Source organism: Neofelis nebulosa, chromosome 5 (genome assembly GCF_028018385.1).
Source record: "Neofelis nebulosa isolate mNeoNeb1 chromosome 5, mNeoNeb1.pri, whole genome shotgun sequence".
In the NCBI taxonomy this organism is placed as follows: Eukaryota; Metazoa; Chordata; class Mammalia; order Carnivora; family Felidae; genus Neofelis; species Neofelis nebulosa.
The window spans coordinates 18,274,375-18,297,242 of record NC_080786.1 but is presented as its reverse complement, the minus strand read 5'-3'; the positions used below and the strand labels follow the sequence as shown (position 1 = coordinate 18,297,242).

At 40.2% G+C, this 22,868-nt stretch overlaps 1 protein-coding gene across 14 annotated transcripts in view; it reads right to left on the bottom strand.

Moving 5' to 3' along the window:
• Nucleotides 1-22,868, bottom strand: part of THRB (thyroid hormone receptor beta) — a 390,903-nt gene that overhangs the window by 53,063 nt on the left and 314,972 nt on the right. The window contains exon 1 of one of the 14 annotated variants that reach the window (XM_058729729.1): nt 3,917-4,593. The exons of the other annotated variants lie outside the window; for them this stretch is intronic. Coding sequence (XP_058585712.1) covers nt 3,917-4,244 — 328 coding nt within the window. The 5' untranslated portion in view covers nt 4,245-4,593. Of the gene's footprint in view, nt 1-3,916; nt 4,594-22,868 lie in introns of those variants that run through there. 14 annotated transcript variants of the gene reach the window in all.

Here is a 22,868-nt window from a genome sequence, read left to right as displayed (position 1 = left end):
ACCTGTTTCTCATGGAACATTTTTTTTTTTCTGGGCAGACTTTGGAATCTCCCCATGTCCACTCTACTGTATAGCAATCCTTCTCTAACTTTAAAAGAGGCCAAGGAAATTCTAATTAGAGATCATATTTCTTTGGGGCTTAACTCTTCTTTTTAATCCAGTCCTCTTGATGTGGGTCACTTCAAACATCCCCCACCTTACCATTTAATTTCCATTTCTAATGCCTACACAATTATTCACATGAAGTCAGAAGAACTACAGGACATGAAAAAAGGTTTAGATTCCTATCCCTGAGACAGAGGGGCTATGAAAACAGAATCAGAAAGGACAGTTCTATGTACAGTTTCTGCTTCAGTTATTAATTTTTTTCTGCAACACCAATATTATGACTTTACAACAAGAGCATGTGCAATCAAAAGCAAAACTGAACAGGACAAAAATACTCCATCTCTTTGATCCTGGCTCAAAACCAGGAATTTCTTATCCTCTTGGACATGATAACCAACTCTGATGCAAACACACCGGCAAATTTTCAGATATACAATGCCTGTAAAGATGGCACATAGAATGTCAAGCAAAGAATCCTGTGGAAGGGGTTGCACAGGACAGACACTCCAGGGAATGACTCTATTTAAACAGACCCAGAGTCTGACTGTGCTCCCCACAGGGCACCCAGACTCAAGCTGTTTGGGTACTTAGGAATGTAAGTGGAATTTCTGGTGGAAACAGCCAGCGACCCACACCCCCTTCCCCCAAAAGACAAGAAAAGATATCGACTTTTAATTATGCTGAAACCCTGGTCGCAAAGGAGAAGGCACAACACCCTGGTTGCCAGTTCCCTTCCCCTCTGGCTGATTTCCAAACCTACTTTTCCCTTCCTCTTGGGCTAGGGGCTAGGGTGAAGTGTGTGATCAGAACTGGCTGTGAAGGCTGATTTTAACATAACAAATCAAGGCTATGTTACTCGAAAGTCAAAAAAAAAAAAAAAAAAAGGAGCTGGTATCTTCTGTGATTGCTAGGGTTCTTATTGTCTCTAACTTTTAAAAAGTAAAAATGTATTTTCTCATATTCTTTACGAAAAATAAGACAGACATTACATTCTGCATTTCAGCCTTCCTCAATGTGAAAATGATATGGCTCTGCCCCCCGCCCCAATTCTTAAAGTTTTATTTAAAAAAACTTTTTTTCAACGTTTTTTATTTATTTTTGGGACAGAGAGAGACAGAGCATGAACGGGGGAGGGGCAGAGAGAGAGGGAGACACAGAATCGGAAACAGGCTCCAGGCTCCGAGCCGTCAGCCCAGAGCCGTCAGCCCAGAGCCGTCAGCCCAGAGCCGTCAGCCCAGAGCCTGACGCCGGGCTCGAACCCACGGACCGTGAGATCGTGACCTGGCTGAAGTCGGACGCTTAACCGACTGCGCCACCCAGGCGCCCCTTAAAGTTTTATTTTAAATTTGATTCAAGGAACTGAATTCTGACTCTTCCTTAGTTCATGTCTTCCATGCTTCAGGAGCTTGATAACGTTTCCCCCTCTTGGCTATAAATGTAAAAACAAAAACAACACAAAAAGAACTAAAAGTCATTCTGAAGCGTACCACTAAGATAACTAGTCTTGACATTGGGTTCTGTAGCCTTCCTTTATTTCATCTATGGGTACTTATAGTAAATTTTTTTTACAAGATTATGATCATTTTCTATTTACTAGAAACACAATTAAAGGCTAAAGAATAAGCCATCCTTAAAAAAAAATGAAAAAGTTAAGACAGCTGTGCTATTGAGTTTGTAGTGCTGTAGTGACAGAAAGAAACCCAGATGAAACAATTATGAATTTCATGAAAATAGATAAAAATCCAGTTGGAATAATGAGCTGTGCCCCACCGAACACCTGTTTATACTCTTAATTTTGCCTTAAGGAGATACTACTGATGTCCTCCAACAACAACAAAAATCAATAATGGATCAATATGGATAAACATGTTGGGCACGACCTTTTGTCCTAAGAGACAGTTAACAGCTGGGTTCAGTTTTACTGGGATTTACTTAAAGACTTGTAACAGTAAATAATGGCGCATTTAAGAATATTTGCCTGCTTTGATTTAGTGAGTTTGGCAGGTGGCAGTGGCCTTTCAATGGCATATGGCTTTGGGAAATTACATCAATATATGCATACAATGTGTCTTAGCCTCTAGTTCAAGCATCAAATTAATTAGCAAAGAATCTCTGGTTTAACGTTTTATGAGCAAATATTCTCCAGCACTGCTTGAAGAACACACTGTGAAAAGACAAAAGAAAACAGAGTAAAAGAGCCTGAAAAGTTTTGCAGGAATTTTTAAGAATAGCAGAATGCCCAAATAGAGGGGCAGACACCCTATTGTCTTGCGCTCCTACAACCTTATGAGAGGCATTTCCAGGCATGTCTAATGAGGCAGTGTTAACTTCTTTTCAAAGATAAGTTACTTATAAGTGTAATACTAAATGAAATAGAAAGCACACAATCAATCTATCTCAAATGTTCCCATTAGGGGACTTACGTGGTGTGCCCTTTGTAATCGGTGAGAAATTTGGGCATCCTTACAGGGGATATTAAGGATATCCTTGAAATTAAATGAAAATGGCAGACAATTACTCTGAAAATGTTTTATGTTGCAATTCCCTTTATATTTCATATTTGGAAGTTAGAGAACAGCACAGAAAATCCGAACTCAGTGTATGGTAAAAACTAAACAGGGGTTTGAGTTTGAGGTTTTTGTTTTTTAGATTTTGTTTTCAAAACAGTCCACTTTTAATTACGGAGTCACATTAAGAAAAGCAAATGATAATTTTTGTAGTAGCCATAATCAGCTAAGCCATATTCTGTTCTAAGATAATTTTGCAAAGAAATTCACCTTTGAGGATCAATGGGCATCATATTTTTGCTAATTACAGAAACCTGTAAATTTGATTTCCTATGCAATATCCTGTAGGTCATACACAGGGAAAAAACAGTTTCTGGCATATTTGTGCTAGAATTTAAGCTATTTCCAAAATATCTGGCAGAGGCCACTACTTTCCCTGAGTACTACCTGTTTGCTTCTTTTATTTTATTTTTTGGTGTGCAAGAAATGTTCTATTGATAGAAAATTAAGCAGCATTGTAAAGCCACAGTGTCTATTAAAATAACTAGATATTGCACTTGTCTTAACTTTGGATATTTTGAAGGATATTACACTTGCTTTCATGTAGAGAATTCATTTGACATGATTCCAGACATGTGAAACTTTAGGGACAAAGTGGCAATAGAAAGTGTATTAGTTCCTTTCTGAGTTTTATGCTCTTATGGCTTACTGTGGTCACAAGTGGGTTCTTTATAGCTTAACATGGGTAAGTAAATATACTAAGATGAACATTTATAAATCCCAACATATCAGTGTTATACTATTATCAAAAGTCACTAAAATATTTTATTAGTTAACTATAATAAACTTTGAATATGAAATACCAAGAAAAAAAAATTAAATGAGCTTTTAAACTGAACCTGAACTGGGGAGAATTAGCCTACTTCAAAAGCCAGAGTGCCTATCCACCAAGGGGAAGCCTTTTACATATTCTCTTTAGCAAAGAAACTGACCATATTCATTTTGAGATACATATATATATAGACACACTCACACACACTATACACACACACACACACAGCTTAAAAAATCAGCTCGATCCAGCTTTCATATATGCTTGGAAAAAAAGTGCTTGGAAATCTTTGTTGCTCACAGACCCCTCTCAAATCACCTAGCAACCTCTCTCTTTACTGCTGTTTTTAATTTCGAACATTCAGCGTTCAGAGTCAAAGATTTGACAGAGCTGATGCAAACTGTAACTTTAAAGCACAACAGAAACAGACGTGGAAACTTTTAACAAATTCAAGTAAAACGGTCCCTACCTTTTTTTTGAGAGTACGATGGCGACTGCACTTGAGAAAAAGTAGGCTTTTCTTCAGTGAAATATTCAGGTTGGCTGTATTGATTCAGGGCCATGTCCAAGTCAGAGTCCTTGCTTTTCAGCATGTTTCCAGGGTAACTACAGGTATAAGGCTGATTCACTGCCCAGGCCTGTTCCATATATATGTTGTTACTGGGCACAGCCTGAGCGTTGCAACCACTGTAACCCGGACTATCTTCGAAATACGTGTAATAATCAGTGGCCTGCATGTAGCAGTTGCTGCCGGCAGCCGAGTGCACTTCATATACCTCTTGCATGCAGTAGTTCATTTTGTTACCCCGCTTCAGTTTCTACTTTACATAGACACACACTCTACGCATGCATTCACCAGCCCCATACACCCTGAGAGCCGGGCATATACACCGAGAAGCGTCCATCCATACGCATGAAATGAGAAGGGAAGATGAATAAACACCACCACCAACACAGCAACTCAGCTTGCTTTACTTTGGAATAGCACCTGATGTGCTAAAATCCTATTTAGGTTGAGGTGTCTTTTGAGCTCTCCTGCCATTCAAACATATTGGAAAGCAGCTTTCTGACTATCAAAGGTCTTAAGCAGAGAATGCAGCTAATTCCTGGGGAAGATGGCACACAGGTAGGGATGACCGTCACTCAGCTGGAAGAGTGACAGCAAGAACGCTCCTGTTATTCCGAAGCTGGGAAGATCCATTTTATACGCTTGTTTTTAACCGCTTTTAACGCGATTAGAAAATGATTACTCATTGTGATGTCATTTTGGTTGACAACTTAAGCATGAAACATCATAAAGACATCTTAGAGAATATCCTTGGATACGCACAAAATCCTAAAATCAATAATCCAGTTTATTAGCACGACCCAGAGAAAATCCCAGTAGTAACGAGATGACTGACTCCAAAACATTAATCTAGTCATGCAAGTGCTACTGGTTAAATCTGTTGGATGTAACGGATGGGCTTTTAATAGCAGGATCCAACCATCTTCCTAATGACACGCAGGCCCTACAGGTTGTAGAAACATGCCAAGGAAAGCCACTTCTGAAAATGCTTTTCACGGGTGTCTGTGAATGAGTTCTGTTTTGTTCCTTGCAGCTGATGATTTTCTACGTCATTAGCACTAATCTACATGAGACCTAAAGCTTAAATTAGCTTTGCTCATTCTGCTTTTATGTTTTGTTTATGAGCACGAGGGAGAGTCTGTGCTGGTGCCCTTAAATGAAGAGCCTCTGCTCTAATAGCACTGTCCCCCCCCCCCCCCCCGTCCCCTCCCTAGTTTGTACAACAGCAGTCTTGGAAGTAGTGTGTAGATAGCTGTGTACATCTATCATTTTATTCCAGTCAAATCTGCTTTTGAGATTATTTTCGAGCTTAATTGTGATTTAAGTCATATTCACGTGCTTGAGGTTTAAAGACAGCGATCAAAAGAGAAAAAGCATTTTCTATAAGAATCACCACATCTTTTAACTGAGATGCTAACAAATATCGAATTACACCCTAAATGCTTGCTGAGATGATTACTAAGGGTTTTTCTCCAGGTGGATAAGCATGTGTATGTCCACCGTATGTGTGTGTTCTAGGTCATGATTCAGTAAGGGCCAAAGCTGCTTTCTTTTCTCTTTCTTCCAGAGACTCAGTGTGCAGGGCTGGGACTCAGGTGGTGACATTTACACCTTGTTTTATGACCTTGTTGGTATTTCCCTCCTAAGGGACCACAGACACTGCAATATTGTAATACTCAATAGTGAGACCTCCTCTTTGGACATGAAGTTCTAGTCAACTGCAACATGGGATTCTGGGACAGGGCTGTGTGACAGCCATTCAGCAAACACCTATGGGGTGTCTGTTAAGTGCACAGCAGGGAGGTGGCTGTGGCGGGGGTGGGGGGGAGAGCAGAGATGGTTGTCCCCAAATTTGATCCCACCCCTGCCACTAAGTAGCTTAGTAGCACATGTATTCAATATACAGACTGATACTCAAGGGAGTCTTTAAGCACTGGTGATTTTATAAACAAAGTAAAGGAGCCATTGATTCAAGGGAAGAGAATAAGCAAAAGGTGAGACAGAACAAGGGAAGAAACCCAGGCAGAGCTCATGGATGTTTCCTACTAAGACTCCTGGAGAGAAACTGCAACTGAACTATAAGACAAGCAAAGGAATTTTCTCCAAATTGATACATTTGAGTCAGGAAAGTGAACTGCAGTGTCCTAGACAGCAGGAAAATTACCATAAGGAACAACAAACATAGCTAACATTTTAATAGTGTTTTTACTCTCTGATTACTCTTAAAACGAATAAAAGATTTATTTGCAAGTGTTTTTAAGAACACATACACATAACATTACAATTAACATTTTCTCCCTACTGAAAATGTCAAAACACTTCATTGGAAGCAGTGACTGTTTTCCGAAAACCCCAGGAAAAAGGATCCGGGCCTTATGTGTTTTGTCTGATTTCATTTATTTATCTCAAATTTCCCCACACTAATCTGAAAATTAACCTTTCAGTAAAGCAGTTTTCTTTCCTGGCAAACATGCATGTTCTAAGTCCTCTCTCTTCTGGTAAGGAGCCGCATGTCAGATCCATCCAATTCCACAGTTTTGCCCACTACATTTCCTGGCTCCCTTTCTATTTCACCGAAGGCACAAATCCAAGCAATTTCTTGCTTTTCACCAGTAACGGTATCAACCAAAGCCAGAGCCTCAACTTTCATTTCAAAGGAACACTTAAAAACACCTTCCAGAAATCTCCAAATGTGCTTAGACAGATGAGTGTCACTCTGCCCCAGAACTGGATACACATACTGCAGAGAAAAAGGAAGGAATGGTTCTGGCAACGTTTTCTTCCTCGAGTTTTACAAGACACGTAGAAGACTTCCGAGAGTCAATGGCATTTTTACTGAATCAAAACAATCCTGAGTTGCCTCAGAAATCTCTGAATAGGAAATGAAAGTTCCAGACCATATTTAAGAGAACTCACTTTCTCACTAACTGTTATCTTTTGGAGAACACAGTACAAAATTTTCTTGAATGCACTCCTTGCTCCAAGTGGGGGATATTCTTTACGTGTAATAGGTGCACGAAACTCTCATTACCGTGAGTTGAAAATGGAGTCCAGCGCTCACGCTGAATTTGAAATATGGCCCCTCACACCCTGAGGAAAGCAATCACAGTGCTGTCACTTGTGATCGATCTGGCATGCTTCTTTGTGAAGTCGATAAAGCAATTTAAACATATTATGTGTCACAAATGAGGTGAGCTTTGGTAAGATTGTTTTCTTATTTCCCAGGCTGACTACTCTAATTTAGTTACTTAAAGGGAAGCTTAAATAAGACTTATTTGACCCATAGTGCATCAAACTGCCTGAAATAAACTTGGGAGGGCTTTAATAATTCTCATTAGAAGCGTTTCAATCAATAATAATTTATTATGTAAATACATCTCTGTCTTCAGCTGGAAGGAAATAACCTAAAAGGAAAAGACTAATAATATTGCTTGGAAAACCTCATAGGTAAACAACAAACCCTCAAGGTCTCTGAAGGAGGAAAGCTGCTTCCTTCGGTCTCTTTTCCTCTGTTGTCATCTGTGTTGATTCTCAAATAAGGCTGCACATTGGCGTCACCCAAACACTAAAAAACATTGATGCCTATGTGCCACGCTCAGAAATTCTGATTTGATCAGTGTGGGGTGAAACGTGAGCATCAAGATTTGTTTTAAGCTTATTTATATATTTTGAGAGAGAGAGAGAGCAGGGGAGGGGAAGAGAGAATCCCACGTAGACTCCACACTGTCAGTGCAGAGCCTGGTGTGGGGCTCGAACTCACGAAGTGTGAGATCATGCCCTGAGCTGAAATCAAGAGTCGGATGCTCCACTGACTGAACCGCCCAGGCGCCCGAGCATCAAGATTTTTTAAAGTTCCTCAGGTTATTTTCACAGGCAGCAAAATTTGAGAACTGCTGTTCTACTGGGTGTTCAACCATAGCCCCTTTACCACGTGCCAGAGCATCCTTCATACTTCTTTTGCGCATCTGCAGTTTTGCTACATATTTCCCTTAGTTCTTAAAAATTTACCGTCCACACCTCGACCTGACTCCACCTGTCCTTGAGTTCCCTGGACAAGCAGGGGCCACAGGCCAAGGAGACATACCAAGAAAGAACTAAATCCAAGGAAATGTGATAGCTGTTACATGGGAACGCGGGAACAATCTGCCTAGCGAGTTGGGCAGAACGTTATGGAAGAGGTGACCTGTGAACTGGCTTTTGAAGAGTACACAGGATTTCAACAACAGACGCCAGAAATACAAGACAGCTGAGGAGAAATGTCTTAGGGAGACTGTTAGCAACTACACTTGCAAAAAAGCACATGAAGATAATTAATAAACCTGAAAGCAATGTTAATGCTAGCTTAATAATTTTTCTTTCTTTCTGCTTTAGTAAGAGAATATCTAAATTTTAGTTGTGCAGTGGCCTTCGGGAAGAAACTTTTGTTTCCTAGTCTCCCTCACACATCGACGTGTCCGTGGGAATAACTTCTGGCCAATGAGATGTGGTAGAAGAAATGTTGTAAGGCAGTTTCTAGGAAACTTAAGAAACAACTGGTGCATCTCATTTGCTTCTTCCAACTATTGGAATGTGGACATGATGTCTGTAGCCCCAGCCATGATTTTGGCCCATTAGAATGACAGCTGTACTCCAGATGATAGAAGAATGAACTGGAAGGAATCTAGGTTGATGAACCTAGCACTTTCACAGAACTGCCATACTAGTCTAGATTGTGAGCCTCGCGACTTTTGTTTGTTTTTTTTCTCCACAGGAGACAGAAGTGAACATTTCATTTAGGTAGCTGCTTTCTCCTTTGGAAAATAGTGATAATCTTCACGATAACTGATGAGGTGGGTACCATTAAGAGTCAATGTAAGGAAAGCATTAACTTTTTTAATTAAAAAAAGTTTTCATTTATTTTTGAGAGGGAGTATGAGAGCGTGAGTGGGGGAGGAGTGCAGAGCCTGACACGGGGCTTGAACTCACAAACTGTGAGATCGTGACCTGAGCCGAGATCAAGAGTTGATTGCTTAACTGAGTGAGCTACCCCTAAGTAAAGCATTTAGAACAGTGACTGGCATGGTAAGTGATAGAATTATGTGTACGTGATAATTATTATTATCGGAGTGCTTTAGGCTCTGTCTTAGACTTCCTCTTCTCAGTTGACATTTTCACTGTAGGTTAGGAGTCAGCAAGCTTTGGCCAATGGGACAAATTTGGGTCACTACCTGTTTTGCAAATAAAGTTTTATTGAAACACAGTCACACTCATTCATTTACATATTGTCTATGGCTGCTTCTATATCTACTCTGCTACAGTGGCAGAATTGAATAGTTGTAACAGAGACCATATGGCTTGCTAAAAGTATTTAGTATGTTTTATTTTATTTATTTATTTTTCAGTATATGAAATTTATTGTCAAATTGGTTTCCATACAGCACCCAGTGCTCATCCCAAAAGGTGCCCTCCTCAATATAGTGTGTTTTAGAGAAAAAGTTTGCCATCGTCTGCTGTGGGTGATTGAACTCATCTTGTTTGATGGCTTTTAAAAAACAGGTAAATGCTAATGACATCCAAATGTATGTCTCCTCCCAGATGTCTCTCCTAAAACCAGAATCTGCTATCCAGCTGTCAGCTTGACATGTCCATTGGCACAACGAATAGGCATCTACAGTTTCATTCTTTCTAAAATCTGTTCCTCCTGCAGTCTTTCCATCTAGGTACCACCATCCACCTGGGGGTTTAAGCACAAAGCCTTGGTGCCTCCTTGACTCCTTACTTGCCCTCACTATCTACATCCAACCTATGAGCAAGTTCATTGTTTCTTCCTCCAAAATATATCCTGCCTTGGAGGGAGAGAGAAAATTAAGGGGATTTGTTCCAGGCCTGGGATTTGACATTCCCACCTCAAGAATTATAAAAAGACTTTGAGTTGATAGGTTCATGCCCAAGTCAGACCGTTTTGGAACTTTTTACTTCCTCAGTCCCAGGTACGTTAATTAGCATGAATCACTCTCCCCTTGAATATTTTTTACTTAAAAAATTTTTTTTTATGTTTATTTATTTTTGAGAGAGAGCACGAGCAGGGGAGGGGCAGAAAGGGAGGGAGACACAGAATGTGAAGCAGGCTCCAGGCTCTGAGCTGTCAGCACAGAACCGGACGTGGGGCTCGAACTCACGAACCATGAGATCATGACCTGAGCGGAAGTTGGACACTTGACTGAACCACCCATCTGCCCCTCCCTTGATTATTTTAATTGTGTGATCCTGACTAACTGGAAACCATGGCACTGGATTAACAGTCAGATGATGTTCCCAAAGTGATCCACAATACCACACAGTGTCCCAAGAGATGCTTTGAAGAAAAAGCAGTAACAAGGGGTTCTGTGGTCAAATGAGTTTGGGAAATAATGCATTGTATATCCCTCTTTTAGAGATTTGGAAAAGAAAAGTGCCAAACTTTGTATGACTTCACGTAACTCAGTATTTCCCAAACACATCTGATCATAGAACCCCATGTATCTGGTAACATCTGCTACAAGTGTTCCATGAAACCTATTTTGAGAAACACAGAATTCTGTTCTATGAATATATTGCTGGAAGCAAGACCATCTATAAGGATACATCACCTGGAAGAGCGGTCTTTTTTCCCAGATTGCACCGAGGGCAGACATGTTTTTGGTTTTTACAAAGGAGGAAAGCGACCAGCCAGAAGAGGTGGGCAGGACACAAGGTCATGCAAATCCCAAGTGGCCACAGAACAAGACTGGGGCCTTTAGGCTCTGGGATTGAGTCTGTTTGGCAGGAATAGAAGCTCAAAGCCCTCCTCTTTTAAAACAACTTGTACTCTTTGTTTCTAATTTTGCTTTTTTTCTCTGTTAGTATTTGAGAAAAACTTTTTTGATAGTTCCAGCCTGTTACAGCTCTTTACTAAAAGATACTAAGGGGAGGCTTTTGTTTGCAATCCATCACCAAGAACAATTTGCTTTTGCAAAAATGTGCTTGAAAAAGCAACAACATGGTTTACTAGCATAAAGGGAATGGATTCTGATCTGGTGTGGATTCTGATCTGGGAGAGAGGGCTCTGATGAGAACACTGAGGTGGGAACAACACACTCCTGGGGCCCAAGACGTCAAAAGCAGCCCCAGTAACTGAATTGAGAGCTGTCCAAGGATATGGAGGTTCTCAGAAGGCAGTCCTGGTGGCCTCCCCAACTTGGATGCTCTTTCCAAGCCCAAGGTCTGGAGATTGTGTTTTATTTCATTAAGGTGGAGCGGTTTCCCTAGCGTAGTCATGCAAAAGATACCACAAACACGGTTACAACAGCCTTCTACTAGATGAAATGTGTCAGTTTATAGACTGAGTGAGGTAAGCCCTTTGTAGTTCCACAAAGATTGGGTCAGGCCTTAGGCCAGTGGTTCCTGAACCAGCAGCATTGGTATCTCCTGGAACTTCTTATAAATGCAAATTCTCTAGTCCCACAGAGACTTTGTGGGGTGAGGCCAGGGATTCTAATGCAGGCTAAAGTTTGAGAACCAGGACCTAGACCAAATGAAAAACGTATATATGCAGAAGCGAATACAGACTAGCACCTGTAAGGCTGGGAGTTGAAAGAAAAGAAAAGCTTTTGAAAGATATTTTAGACCAATGTTATCAGCACTGATTCTTCTCTCTTCTAAGCCAACAGTGGAATGTTTGCTCTTTTCCACGAATGAACATTTGATTCAAAAGCAAACCTTTAATGGCTGATATAGTCTGACGAAGCTTGGGCATCATAGTCCAGAAAACATACAATAAAGCTTCAGTTTGGTGTGACTTTACTTAGAACCCTGGCTAAATTTATTATTTAGCCATAATTATTTAGCCTCACTATTATTGGTGAGGTCTACCACATGTTATTTTCATAACCAAACAATAAGACTGGTAGGCAAGTATTTCCATTCACTTTACAGAGTGGAAACTGAGAGGTTGGTTTTCTCACCCTTACGTAGCTTTTGGCTCTTGATTTGCTATTTTAGAACTTGCTTGTCCCACTTCTCCGCACTGCTTTCCTAAGAAGAAAATTATTTCAATGTTTTGAAAGTTCTGGGCCACTAATTATATGTTTCAACATAAATTCAAGGTCACTAAAATGACTTATCCGTTTTTCCATACAGGAGCCTAATTTAATGCCTCTTCGTATATTTATTTTGATCAATGTTTTCCTCTATCTCTAGAAAGAAAACCTCTTCAATATTTCACATTTTTATGAATATACTTTATGCTTAGCATGAATATCACATAGGCATTTATTATTATGTACTCTTTAATTAATGAAAGAAAGTAGATCCCTTTTGACTTAGCTTAATGTGCTAAGATGATGATTTCATTGAAACTCACATGGATGGACTTGATTTGAAAAGTTGAGTGGTCGTTTGAGTGGGGTGGTTTTGACATTTAACAGCTATCATAAACTTTCTTTATTGCAGAATAGCATGTCACAGGTTAATTTTAAAACAAATTTCCCTAATAATAGGAATAATGAATGAATGAATGAGGAATGATCGAGTCACCTGCATTTACTTTGCTTTTTCACCTTTAAGAACAACTAGTGCAAAATCTAGGCTCTGCCACAATTGATGTGGTTTTCGAAAGATTTATTCTTTGTTCTTTAAAGGCTCCATTCTTTCACTTGTATTTAAAAATGTTATGGAGGATAATTTAAAGGTTCAGACGGAGTAGTGATCCCTGCTACAGTGTGGATGGACCTAAGTGGAAGCGGACCCAGTCCGTTTGCATGCTTCCATTTCTGTGCAGCTCAGTAAAGGCACATCTATAGGGGCAGGAAGTAGATGAGTTGTGGCCAGGGACTGGGTACAGGAGTGAAGAGTAACTGTAAATCGGTTCAAAGTTTCTTTGGGGTGATGGAAATGTTCTAAAATAAGATTTTGGTGATGATTGCAAAACTCTGCAAATATACTCCCAATTATGGAACTCTACACTTAAAACAGAGGAATTTTATGATATGTAAATTATATCTAAATAAAGCCTTATAAAAATAGATGTGGGGTTACAAATAGCTTGAGCTAATTAAAACTGATCATCAAATAAACAGAGTTAAAAGTTCGAACCATTTATATATCAATATCATGTGTAGGAGGAAGACGTAGCCTTCCTCTGAAAATTGCAACCCAACTAAAAAGACATATCAACAAGCAGAAAACAGTATCTGATGCACGGAATGCTTCGTGTGTTAAGTGAACGTGGAGTGAAGTGGAATTATTACTTCTGAAACAACACCGGTTACACTCTTTCTTCCTCTTCTCTAAGACAAATGCCAGTCATCCGGTAGAGTATTGATTATAGCTTGGTCGTCAACACAGTTGCTGCTCATCTCCAGTCTAGACACAAAGCTCACCCAGCACGTCTAATTGGAAACCCCATGCTGGTCTCAGTGAACTTTTTATTCTCAACACATGGCACAGCGCTGGGCACACAGAATATGCTTAGGAACATTTTTGGGGTCAATCAAGATGATCCGAATCTGGTGAATTACCCAGGCATGTTCAGAAGCTGTAATAAGAGGTGGTGCATGCACCGTAAGTGCTCTAGTAACATCTCATGACAGCGCAAGGAAATAAATGATTCGTTCCGAGGGGGAATGGAGAAATAAGCAGAAAGGAAGTGATATTGGGGCTGGCCTTCAAGGAAGCAGTGAATAAAAGAGGCTTTGTAGAAGAGTTTTCAAAACTTGGATCTACCTCATGTTGGTACGCGGAGAGCCAAATCTAGAAATGGTTCTTCATTTTATTTCAAATACCAGAGTAGCCTAGAAAGATACATAGTTGCTATCAAGATTAACCTAAGATACATTCCAATCTTATTGTTTTGCAATGTAATAGGACTGGCCTGTGGAAAGAAAAGAATGTCCAGTTAAAGCATGAGAAGAGAATAAAGAGGCAGCATCTGTATCTGCTATCTTCAGAGATCTTCAGACTGCAGAGAATCTGCTTTCTGTCCCTACCACAAAGAAACGTGTCCCCCAGGTATCATACTGTCATGCCAACTTTAAAAATGTCATAAGTGACAGAGAAGCAAATAACTTTTACTCTTGAGAAGTTCATCTGTAGCGTATTGAATGGATGCTTAATAAGAGGGCTTCTAGAAAATACACTTCCTTCCAACCCAATGAGATAATGTACAAGCTTGTCAATAATGATGGAAACCTCTTCACATGAAGATGAAGGAGGTTTGGAAAAGTGGGAACTATTTCTGAATGACACACTTAAATTTTTATAGGAACAAACATCACATGGTACAGGTTTTTTGGTTTTTTTTTTTGTAGCATTTTGGTCAAAAGTACAGAATCTGATTCTAATCATGAGGAAACATCAGTCAAACCCAAACTGAGGGACGTCCTACAAAATCATAGGCCTGTACTTCAAACATGTCAATGCCACAAAAAAACACAGAAAGGCTGTTAAACCATTACAGATTAAAGCAGATAAAAGAGACACAAAAGCTAGATGAAATACATAATCCTGGCCTGAATCCCGGACCAGAAACAAAACTGGAATAAAGAACAATTGATCGTAGCCTGGATCAGCCCTGTCAGGAGGCTAAAGGAGTAGCATGGCTTGCTAAAAGAGCAAACCCACGAAAGCCTCCAGAGACAATCCTTTCTCCAGTCCTGGTCTCAGTCTCTACCCCCACTCCTGGGAGGGAAGAGAGGTGGGCACATTTTATGAAATTTACATAAAGTCTATAGATTAGATAATAGTATGCATCAATATTACATTTCCTGATTTTGAGCACTGCAATGTAAGTTTTCTTTTTTTTTTTTTTTTTTTTTTTAATTTTTTTTTCAACGTTTTTTATTTATTTTTGGGACAGAGAGAGACACAGCATGAACGGGGGAGGGGCAGAGAGAGAGGGAGACACAGAATCGGAAACAGGCTCCAGGCTCCGAGCCATCAGCCCAGAGCCTGACGCGGGGCTCGAACTCACGGACCGCGAGATCGTGACCTGGCTGAAGTCGGACGCTTAACCGACTGCGCCACCCAGGCGCCCCTCTTTTTTTTTTTTTAATAATTCTTTTTAAATGTTTATTTATTTTTGAGAGAAAGACAGAGTGCAAGTAGGGGAGGGGCAGAGAGAGGAGGGAGACACAGAATCCGAAGCAGGCTCCAGGCTCTGAGCTGTCAGCACAGAGCCCGACGCGGGGCCCAAACCCACGAACTGTGAGATCATGACCTGAGAACCAAAGTCAGATGCCCAACTGACTGAGCCACCCCAGGTGCCCCGTAATGTAAATTTTCCAGGAGAATTTCTTTGATTTTAGGGGGCGCTCTGAAGTATTTAGAGTTCAAGGGGTGGGTATGATGTCTGCAAGTTACTCTTGCCTGATTCTGACAAATACAAACAAACACATACATATATTCTCACACACACTATGGTAAGGTAAATGTGGTATAATGGTAACAACTGGTGAGTCCAGATAAAGGTTAAATGGGAGTTCTCTGCACTATCCAACATTTCAGCTGAGAGTACTTTAAAATCACACATAAAATTGAATTTATAGGTTTGCCTTAGCAGATCTTCCAAGAAAACATGCGACTCACTCATACTTGAAGATGGTCATTTTCTACCAGTTTTGTTTTTCCAATTGAACTCTTAAAAACTCTTTAAAAAAAGTAATCAAATTTGCAATAAAACAACAATCAAATAGCCTTCCATTCATCTAGGAAAAGTGTGTCATATTAATTATATATATATGTATGTATGTACATGTATATATATATATATATATATATATATATATATAGTGATTGCCAGTCTTATATTATTGATATTGCAAAACTTTTTTTTTTAAATCATAGAATGGGCATTTGTTTTCTTTGTTTGGGGAAGAGATAAGACTCAGACATAGAATGATCACTTCAAAGGAAAGTTAAGAATGAGCATATCATGTGTAACCAGAAAGGGATAACAAGAAAGCACTATTCCCTATGTTTGACCATAAATATTAAATAGGACGAACTCCTTGCAGATACCTGTTTCCCTGGAAACCCATTCAATTGAAAATCCTGCAAAAATTAACATGTATTTTTTTTTCTCCCTTAAACGGCAGGAACATCTTTTACTGACACATTTTTGACCTTTAGTTTTATATCATAGGCTTAGTATAAGAAGTTCTTTCCAGATCTAAGCAAACAAAGAGCCAAATAAATATCTTTTCATTAATTCTGAGGCTGGGCTTAAGATAGTAGGACCTGTATAAGCTGCAACGTGAGTAGTTGAGGTAAAATTTGCCACTCATCAAGTATTGCCATCTAGACTAATAGACCATCAACCTCCCCCCCACCCAACACTCTTAACTCAAATGCCAAGTAACCTAACAGAATAGATAATTGAATTAAATAGTCATACTTGCAGTACCATTCTATGTTTTCAGAGGCAGTAAAGTTCAATAAAGTCAAGTCCCTTGTATAAGTCAATACTGACAAATGTCATGGGGATAGAGGTTCACCAAAAATAACTCTGTTTCAGTCAATGCCATGGAGAATGGCTTTTGACCATGGAGGATTTCTGATTCTCATTTCCAAAGCCCAGTTGATTTTGGATTTCTGGTGTCTCTCTAGTGTGGATGGAGAAGTGGGATCCTATTTATTTCAGTCCAAGTTAAGGAGGATGAATTGGTCCGGAACTTGAAAAGCTGATCTCTAAATAGAACTCCTCAGTGGCATCAGCCACAGAGTAGACTAACTACGGAGAGAAACCATCCCTGTGTCAATATGGGTCGTAAGTACAGGTGAAATGGTTTCCCAATATCACTCTTGCCTATTTTGTCTGCAGTGTCACTATAATGCAGGCTACCTTTGGTGCAGAGTCTCTGCATTTCCAGGGGCTGTACTCAAACCCAAAGCCTCTGCCCTGGAGAGGTAAGGATATACTGGCCACCGATCCTTTCAGAGAATAGATTTATTATGGAGCATGAGTATGTCTTTTAGAAACTGACGGGGTAAAAGCCCAGACTTACTGGGGAATTGAGAATGGGCGTCTACGTAGACTGAACACTTCTGTGCTCCTCTCCAAGGGAGGTAAGACCACTGAAAGTGACGGTGCAAAGCAATTGATTGCCTAATTTGTCCTGGAGTTGCTATGTTTTTCTGGTAATCACAGTTTAGGTTTTGGGGGTTAGTACTGATTTAGTGTATTTTGTCCTGTTTTCCCCACAAGGGGAAATATGGTTATTGTATTGGAGTAGCAGATTAATGGTGCAGATTAATGTCCTTGGTTCTTTATGGTCAATCAATCTCTGATTATATTCTTTGCTGGAGAGAATTAGTGATTTGTCCAAGGTTAAATACCTGGTAAATGTCATACCTAAGAGCCAAACCATGGTCTTCTGTTCTCAATATTCCCTATGCGCCTACCAAATGCTGGGGAACATTCCTAAGATTTAATGCAGTAGGCCAGCTAAGTAATTTGAAGATTCTTGAAATAAGAATTTTTTTTTTCAGGGTTATTGAGGTACAATTGACAAATAAAATTGTAAGGTATTTAAAGTATACATTGTGGTGATTTGCTGTACACATACATCATGATGGATTTCTTCCATCTGGGTGATTTAACACATCCGTCACCTCAAATATTTTATATACATTTTTACATGCAATTGTATATAAATGTACACAATATTGTCTATATATAAATATATACAATGTATAGATACACATATACTTGTTGAGAACATTTAAATTCTCTTCTTTTAGCAAATTTCCTTAGGCATTACAGTGCTATCAATCTTGGAATATCTTGATAGCCCCAGATCAACATGCCATTCAAACATTTGTCCAAATTTTACTGGAACCTCTGTGTTCAGTGTCTTTTTTGGCAAGAGGTGATACAGGTGATGCGGTTCTTTAGAGCACTGCGTCACAGACTGAACCGTGGGTAAATGCCACCTCTACCGCCCAGCACACAACCTGAAAGCATGCACATGACAGTCCTGCTCCTTATTTTCTCCCTCTCTCATCCATTCCCTGCTATCCTCACCCCTTCATGGCTCCTTCCAGTCCATTCCTTCCATTGCCGTTATTGGATCCTGTCAAGGGAGAAAGGAATCCTACCCAGTTCATCCACTTGGAGACACTAGTGACTTGATAAGATATCCAGCCAGGAGGTTTGCATTTGGAAAGACCACAGGGAATTCAGGACAACCTGTGGGAAATGTCTGGAGCAGGGAGATTCCAGTGGTCACCTATGATGTCTTTGTAAGACTGACTCTCCCAACAGTACCTTTTCAACTTCAGTGCAAGCTCTACAAGTTAACCATCCACATTGTACATTATCTTGTTTGAAAACTACCCGTGGGAAGCATCCAGGGATTTGGCTGTTGTATCTGTTCCCCTTGTATCCATAGTATCCTCAGCATTAGAAACTTCAATTCTGTCATTATCTACTTAGCGGTTGTTCTCACATTGCGTTCTACATCCGTAACATCCAGTCTGCTTCGGGTCTTTCTAAGCTTCATTATAAAAATAATACACACAGAATCCCACAGTTCTGGGAGATAGGATCCCCGTTTTACAGATGAGGAGACTGAGACTAAGAGATTCACTCAAGGCTCAGTGGCTGATTAACAGTAGCACCAGAATCTGACCTTGGACTGTAGGACTAGATATGTGCTGAACCCCTCTGCTCCTGTCACGCTAGGTCTGACTGCCCTGCACCTTCCCCTGCATGTAGGCCAGTGTTTTCTCTGTGGCTTAGATTCTTTCCTTGGGCTGCCAGCAGTTTCTTTGCCTTTTTGTGTCATAAGGAAGTATAATGATGAAGAACTCTGGTGCTGGAGCCAGACTGCCAGAATTAAAATTCCAGTTCAGCTCCTTCATACTTTTCTTGGTTTCTTATTTAAATGAAAAAAAAATTTTTTTAAGTAGACTTCCCACTGGGCACAGAGTCCAATGTGGGGCTTGAACTCATGACCCTGAGATCATGACCTGAGCTGCGATCAAGGGTCAGATGCTTAACTAATCGAGCCACCCAGACACCCCTGAATTTTTAATTTTTGAAAGAGATTGAAAAATATCTTGGCTGTTGCTTAGACTCTTCTTTCAATTGTTGGTGCCTCTACTGTAGCTGTGTATGTGATGTTTTGTTTTGCTTCTCTTCATTTATGTTTATATGGTTGTCAATGTATTTCAAAGTCAGAAAGGGGAACAAAACTGGAAAAGGGGAGCCCGAGGCTGAAAGAATGTTTCTGTTCCAAGAATAGTTATGTAGTCTCTACTAAATGGCAGGTGCTATGCTGGGTGGTTTATACACATTAACTTTCATCTTTACAACAAATCTGAAAGCCAGATATTATGAGCCCGTTTAAAAGTAAGTAGACTGAGGGTCAGAGAGGTTAAAAAAATCTGCCCTGCAGTGGTAAATTTAAGAGCAAGAAGTTTACCTAAGTCTGTCTGACTATAAGCATATGATCTTAACTTTTAAAGAAAACGGTACAAGTTATTCATTAATGCATTCCTACTGTAAAAAAATCTTGAATGCAGTTGTATGTGGAGTTAGTATTAGCACCCTCCTTTGCTCTACTCTTTCCTTTTTAAGGTGCCTAGTGTCACTGGTTGATGTGTATCCAGGACCTTTTTCTGTGCACATTTGTGCACTCACAATGATACAGACTTTTAAAACTCTAAATGGGATCCGACTATACTTAATGTGTGGTTGCTTCTCTATTATGTATTCCTAAAAGGACCTCTTTTAAAGAATCTGTTTAGGGGCGCCTGCGTGGCTCAGTTGATTGGGTGACCGACTTCGGCTCAGGTCATGATCTCACAGTTTGTGAGTTCGAGCCCCGCGTTGGGCTCTGTGCTGACAGCTCAGAGCCTGGAGCCTGCTTCGGATTCTGTGTCTCTGGTCTCTCTACCCATCCCTTACTCACACTCTGAGTCTTTCTGTCTCTCAATAATAAATAAATGTTAAAAAATTTTTTTAAAAAAATCTGTTTATTTTTCTAGTGGATACTTTAGATATGCCATAATTTATTTGAGCATTCCCCTGTGGACGGACATTTGGATTGTTATTAATTTTCAACAACAACAACAACAACAACAACAAAAACAACAGAGGGGCAAAGAAAACAGGGTGAACACAGATCTTGGTCCGCTGTGAGTATTTCTATGGGATAGAGTATTGTCAGACGGACAGCTGGGTCAAACCATGTATGCATTTTATGCTGTGATAGACACTGCTAAATTGGCCTTGGAAAGCCTGTGGTCTATCCACTGCTCTGTGCTGTATCTCAATGAAAACTGAAGTTGGATGAAAGAGCCTTGAACTTCTGATGTTTCCCTTCTTTGCTATTGCCCTGTTTCCAGTTTTTTCCCCCTCCACTCCAGCTGATGGCTTTCCTTTCTTCTCTTGCCCTCTATTTCTGTCTGTCCTGATCTACTTACGGGGTGCTCTTTCCTGCACTTGAAGTATCAAGTCCCACAACTCCCCTGCACATACCAGAAGCTGGTAGGGAGCACTTATTCTCATGCTGATGGCTAAGGCTCCTAGAGTGCACTTGAGGTATATGAATCACACTGTGCTCTCAGCTGGGACTGCACACATGATGTATGGTGAGTAGGGGCAGAGTGGAGAGTGGAGATGGATGGAACAGATGGTCGTACTAGTGGAAGGGCTCAAGCTTTTTCATCCCCTAACTTCTAAAATACTCATTTACCTGAAGATGTCCTTGTATTTTACTTAAGGACAAAGATAGCGATCACCCGCTGAAAATGTGAATGTCTAACTTGAAGGATTATAATGCATACAATGGCTCTCATTTTTAGAACACTTTGTTATTTTCGTAAATGAGAATTATATATCATTTAAAACTGTCATCATTGATTTGATTCATTTTTTTCCCCTTATGAAGAGCATGAGTTAATAGTCTGGCCCTTTGCTGACATAAGATACTGTTTTAAAAATTACTTTAACTTGTCTAAATCTTGGGGACTGGCTTAAAAAATTAGGGTATATCTATAAGCAAGAATAATTTATAGCCAATAAAAGTCAGAATTCAGAGCAATACTTAATGACAAAGGAAAATGTTCATGATGTGTTGTTAAACATTAAAAGCTGGTTAAAAAATGGTATGCCAGTATGATCCCGTGTTTAGAAAAAATAGAGATGCATAGAAAAAAGAGATATACTGAAGATTTTAACACTGCTTGTCTTTGGAAGATGGAGTTAAAAGATTTATAAAAATTATTTTTGTTGAAATTTTCAACTTTGTACATGAACATGGGAGGATTTTATGATGAGAGAAAATAACTTGTTTGTAAAATTATTTTAACTCTTTTTTTCTTGTCTTCCTCCAATCTAAGACTCAACTCTTTTGATATTAAACATAGAATTGACCTACAGAGAACATTCAGTGAGATCACCAGATTGCTGTTCACTTTCTTCTGACGCAGCAGGGGAGGTGGGTCAGTCCTTGCCTCTCTCCTCCTACTGGGAGGTCCCTGACTGACATTGACCACAAACATCTAAGGATGGAGGTCTGATTGTCTGGATCCAAACCCTGCTGGATCCAGCTACAGGAGTGCACACATCCATCTGGGACTCATCCTTGTGGGACTGGTGAGACCCTGTGGTTCTGAAGAGAAGTTCAGGAAGGCATGAGAGGTCTGCGTGAAGAAGCCTTCTAAGTACTTAGAGGAGGATCAGGGCCCCAGCCAAACAGAGTGGGATTCTCTGAAGGGTTCAAGTCCCAGAGGGATGTGTTACCAGGCTGAGTGATTAAATAGAACATCCAGTTGGCAATTAAGACAAACCAGGCCCAGGGGCGCCTGGATGGCTCAGTTGGTTGGGCGACTGACTTTGACTCCGGTCATGATCTTGAGGTTCGTGAGTTCTAGCCCTGCGTCGGGCTCTGCACTGACAGACAGTTTAGAGCCTGGAGCCTGCTCTGTGTCTCCCTCTCTCTCTGCCCCTCCCCCGCATGTGCACGCTCTCTCTCTCTCTCTTTCTCAGAAATAAAAATAAATATTAAAAGAAATTTGGAAAAAAAAAAAAAAGCTAAACCAGGCCTAAAGGAAGTATTATCAAAAACAGTGACGTAGGTGGCTCTCCAGTCCCAGTCAAGAAAGGGAAGAAAAATGCACATTCCCTAAATGTCCACTAGGTGGCAGGACCTCTCCTATACTAAGAGTTTAAGAGTATGCATTCTTAGGCATTTCCTCCTGATTGTTTTTAACAATCACCCAGAGGGCTGGCTAAAAAACAGATTCTTGGGCCTCTTTTCAAAGCTTCCAATTCAGCAGTCTGGATTGAGGCCCGAGATTCTGCATTTCTGACAAGCTCCTGGTGTAGTTAGTGCCACTGGTTGGTGCACTTTGAGCACCACCGAATGTATCATCTCAGACTCTGGGAAGGAAGGAGGTGGGCAGGAGTAGGATGTGGTCCTTGTGCCTAATCAATCAGTTCAGATTGTGACAAAAACTCCAGGGAGGTGTAGTGTGGAGACAGAAGGGTGGCTTGGGGAAGGGAATGGGGTCGCTTGCTTCTGGTTGGAAATAGCTTCTGGTACTAGAGCAGGTTTGAATTGTGGGCTTTGCAGCAGAATGTTAGGTTGCCAGAGTTCTCATTCTAGTTAAATGTGTTACCAATTAATTTCTTTAGAAGGACTGTAGCGGATAGAAACACAGGTATATGCAGATGAAAATGAAACCGGTGTTCAGACCAAAATGAAAACCAAGACATTGAATATGTACCATAAATAAGCGACAAGAAAAACATCAATAATTCTATAAAGCATAATTATTTGAACCGAAGGACCATTTAAAAAATATCTGGTCCATTATAGCTCAATACGTGGTTATACTGCACACGACTGTG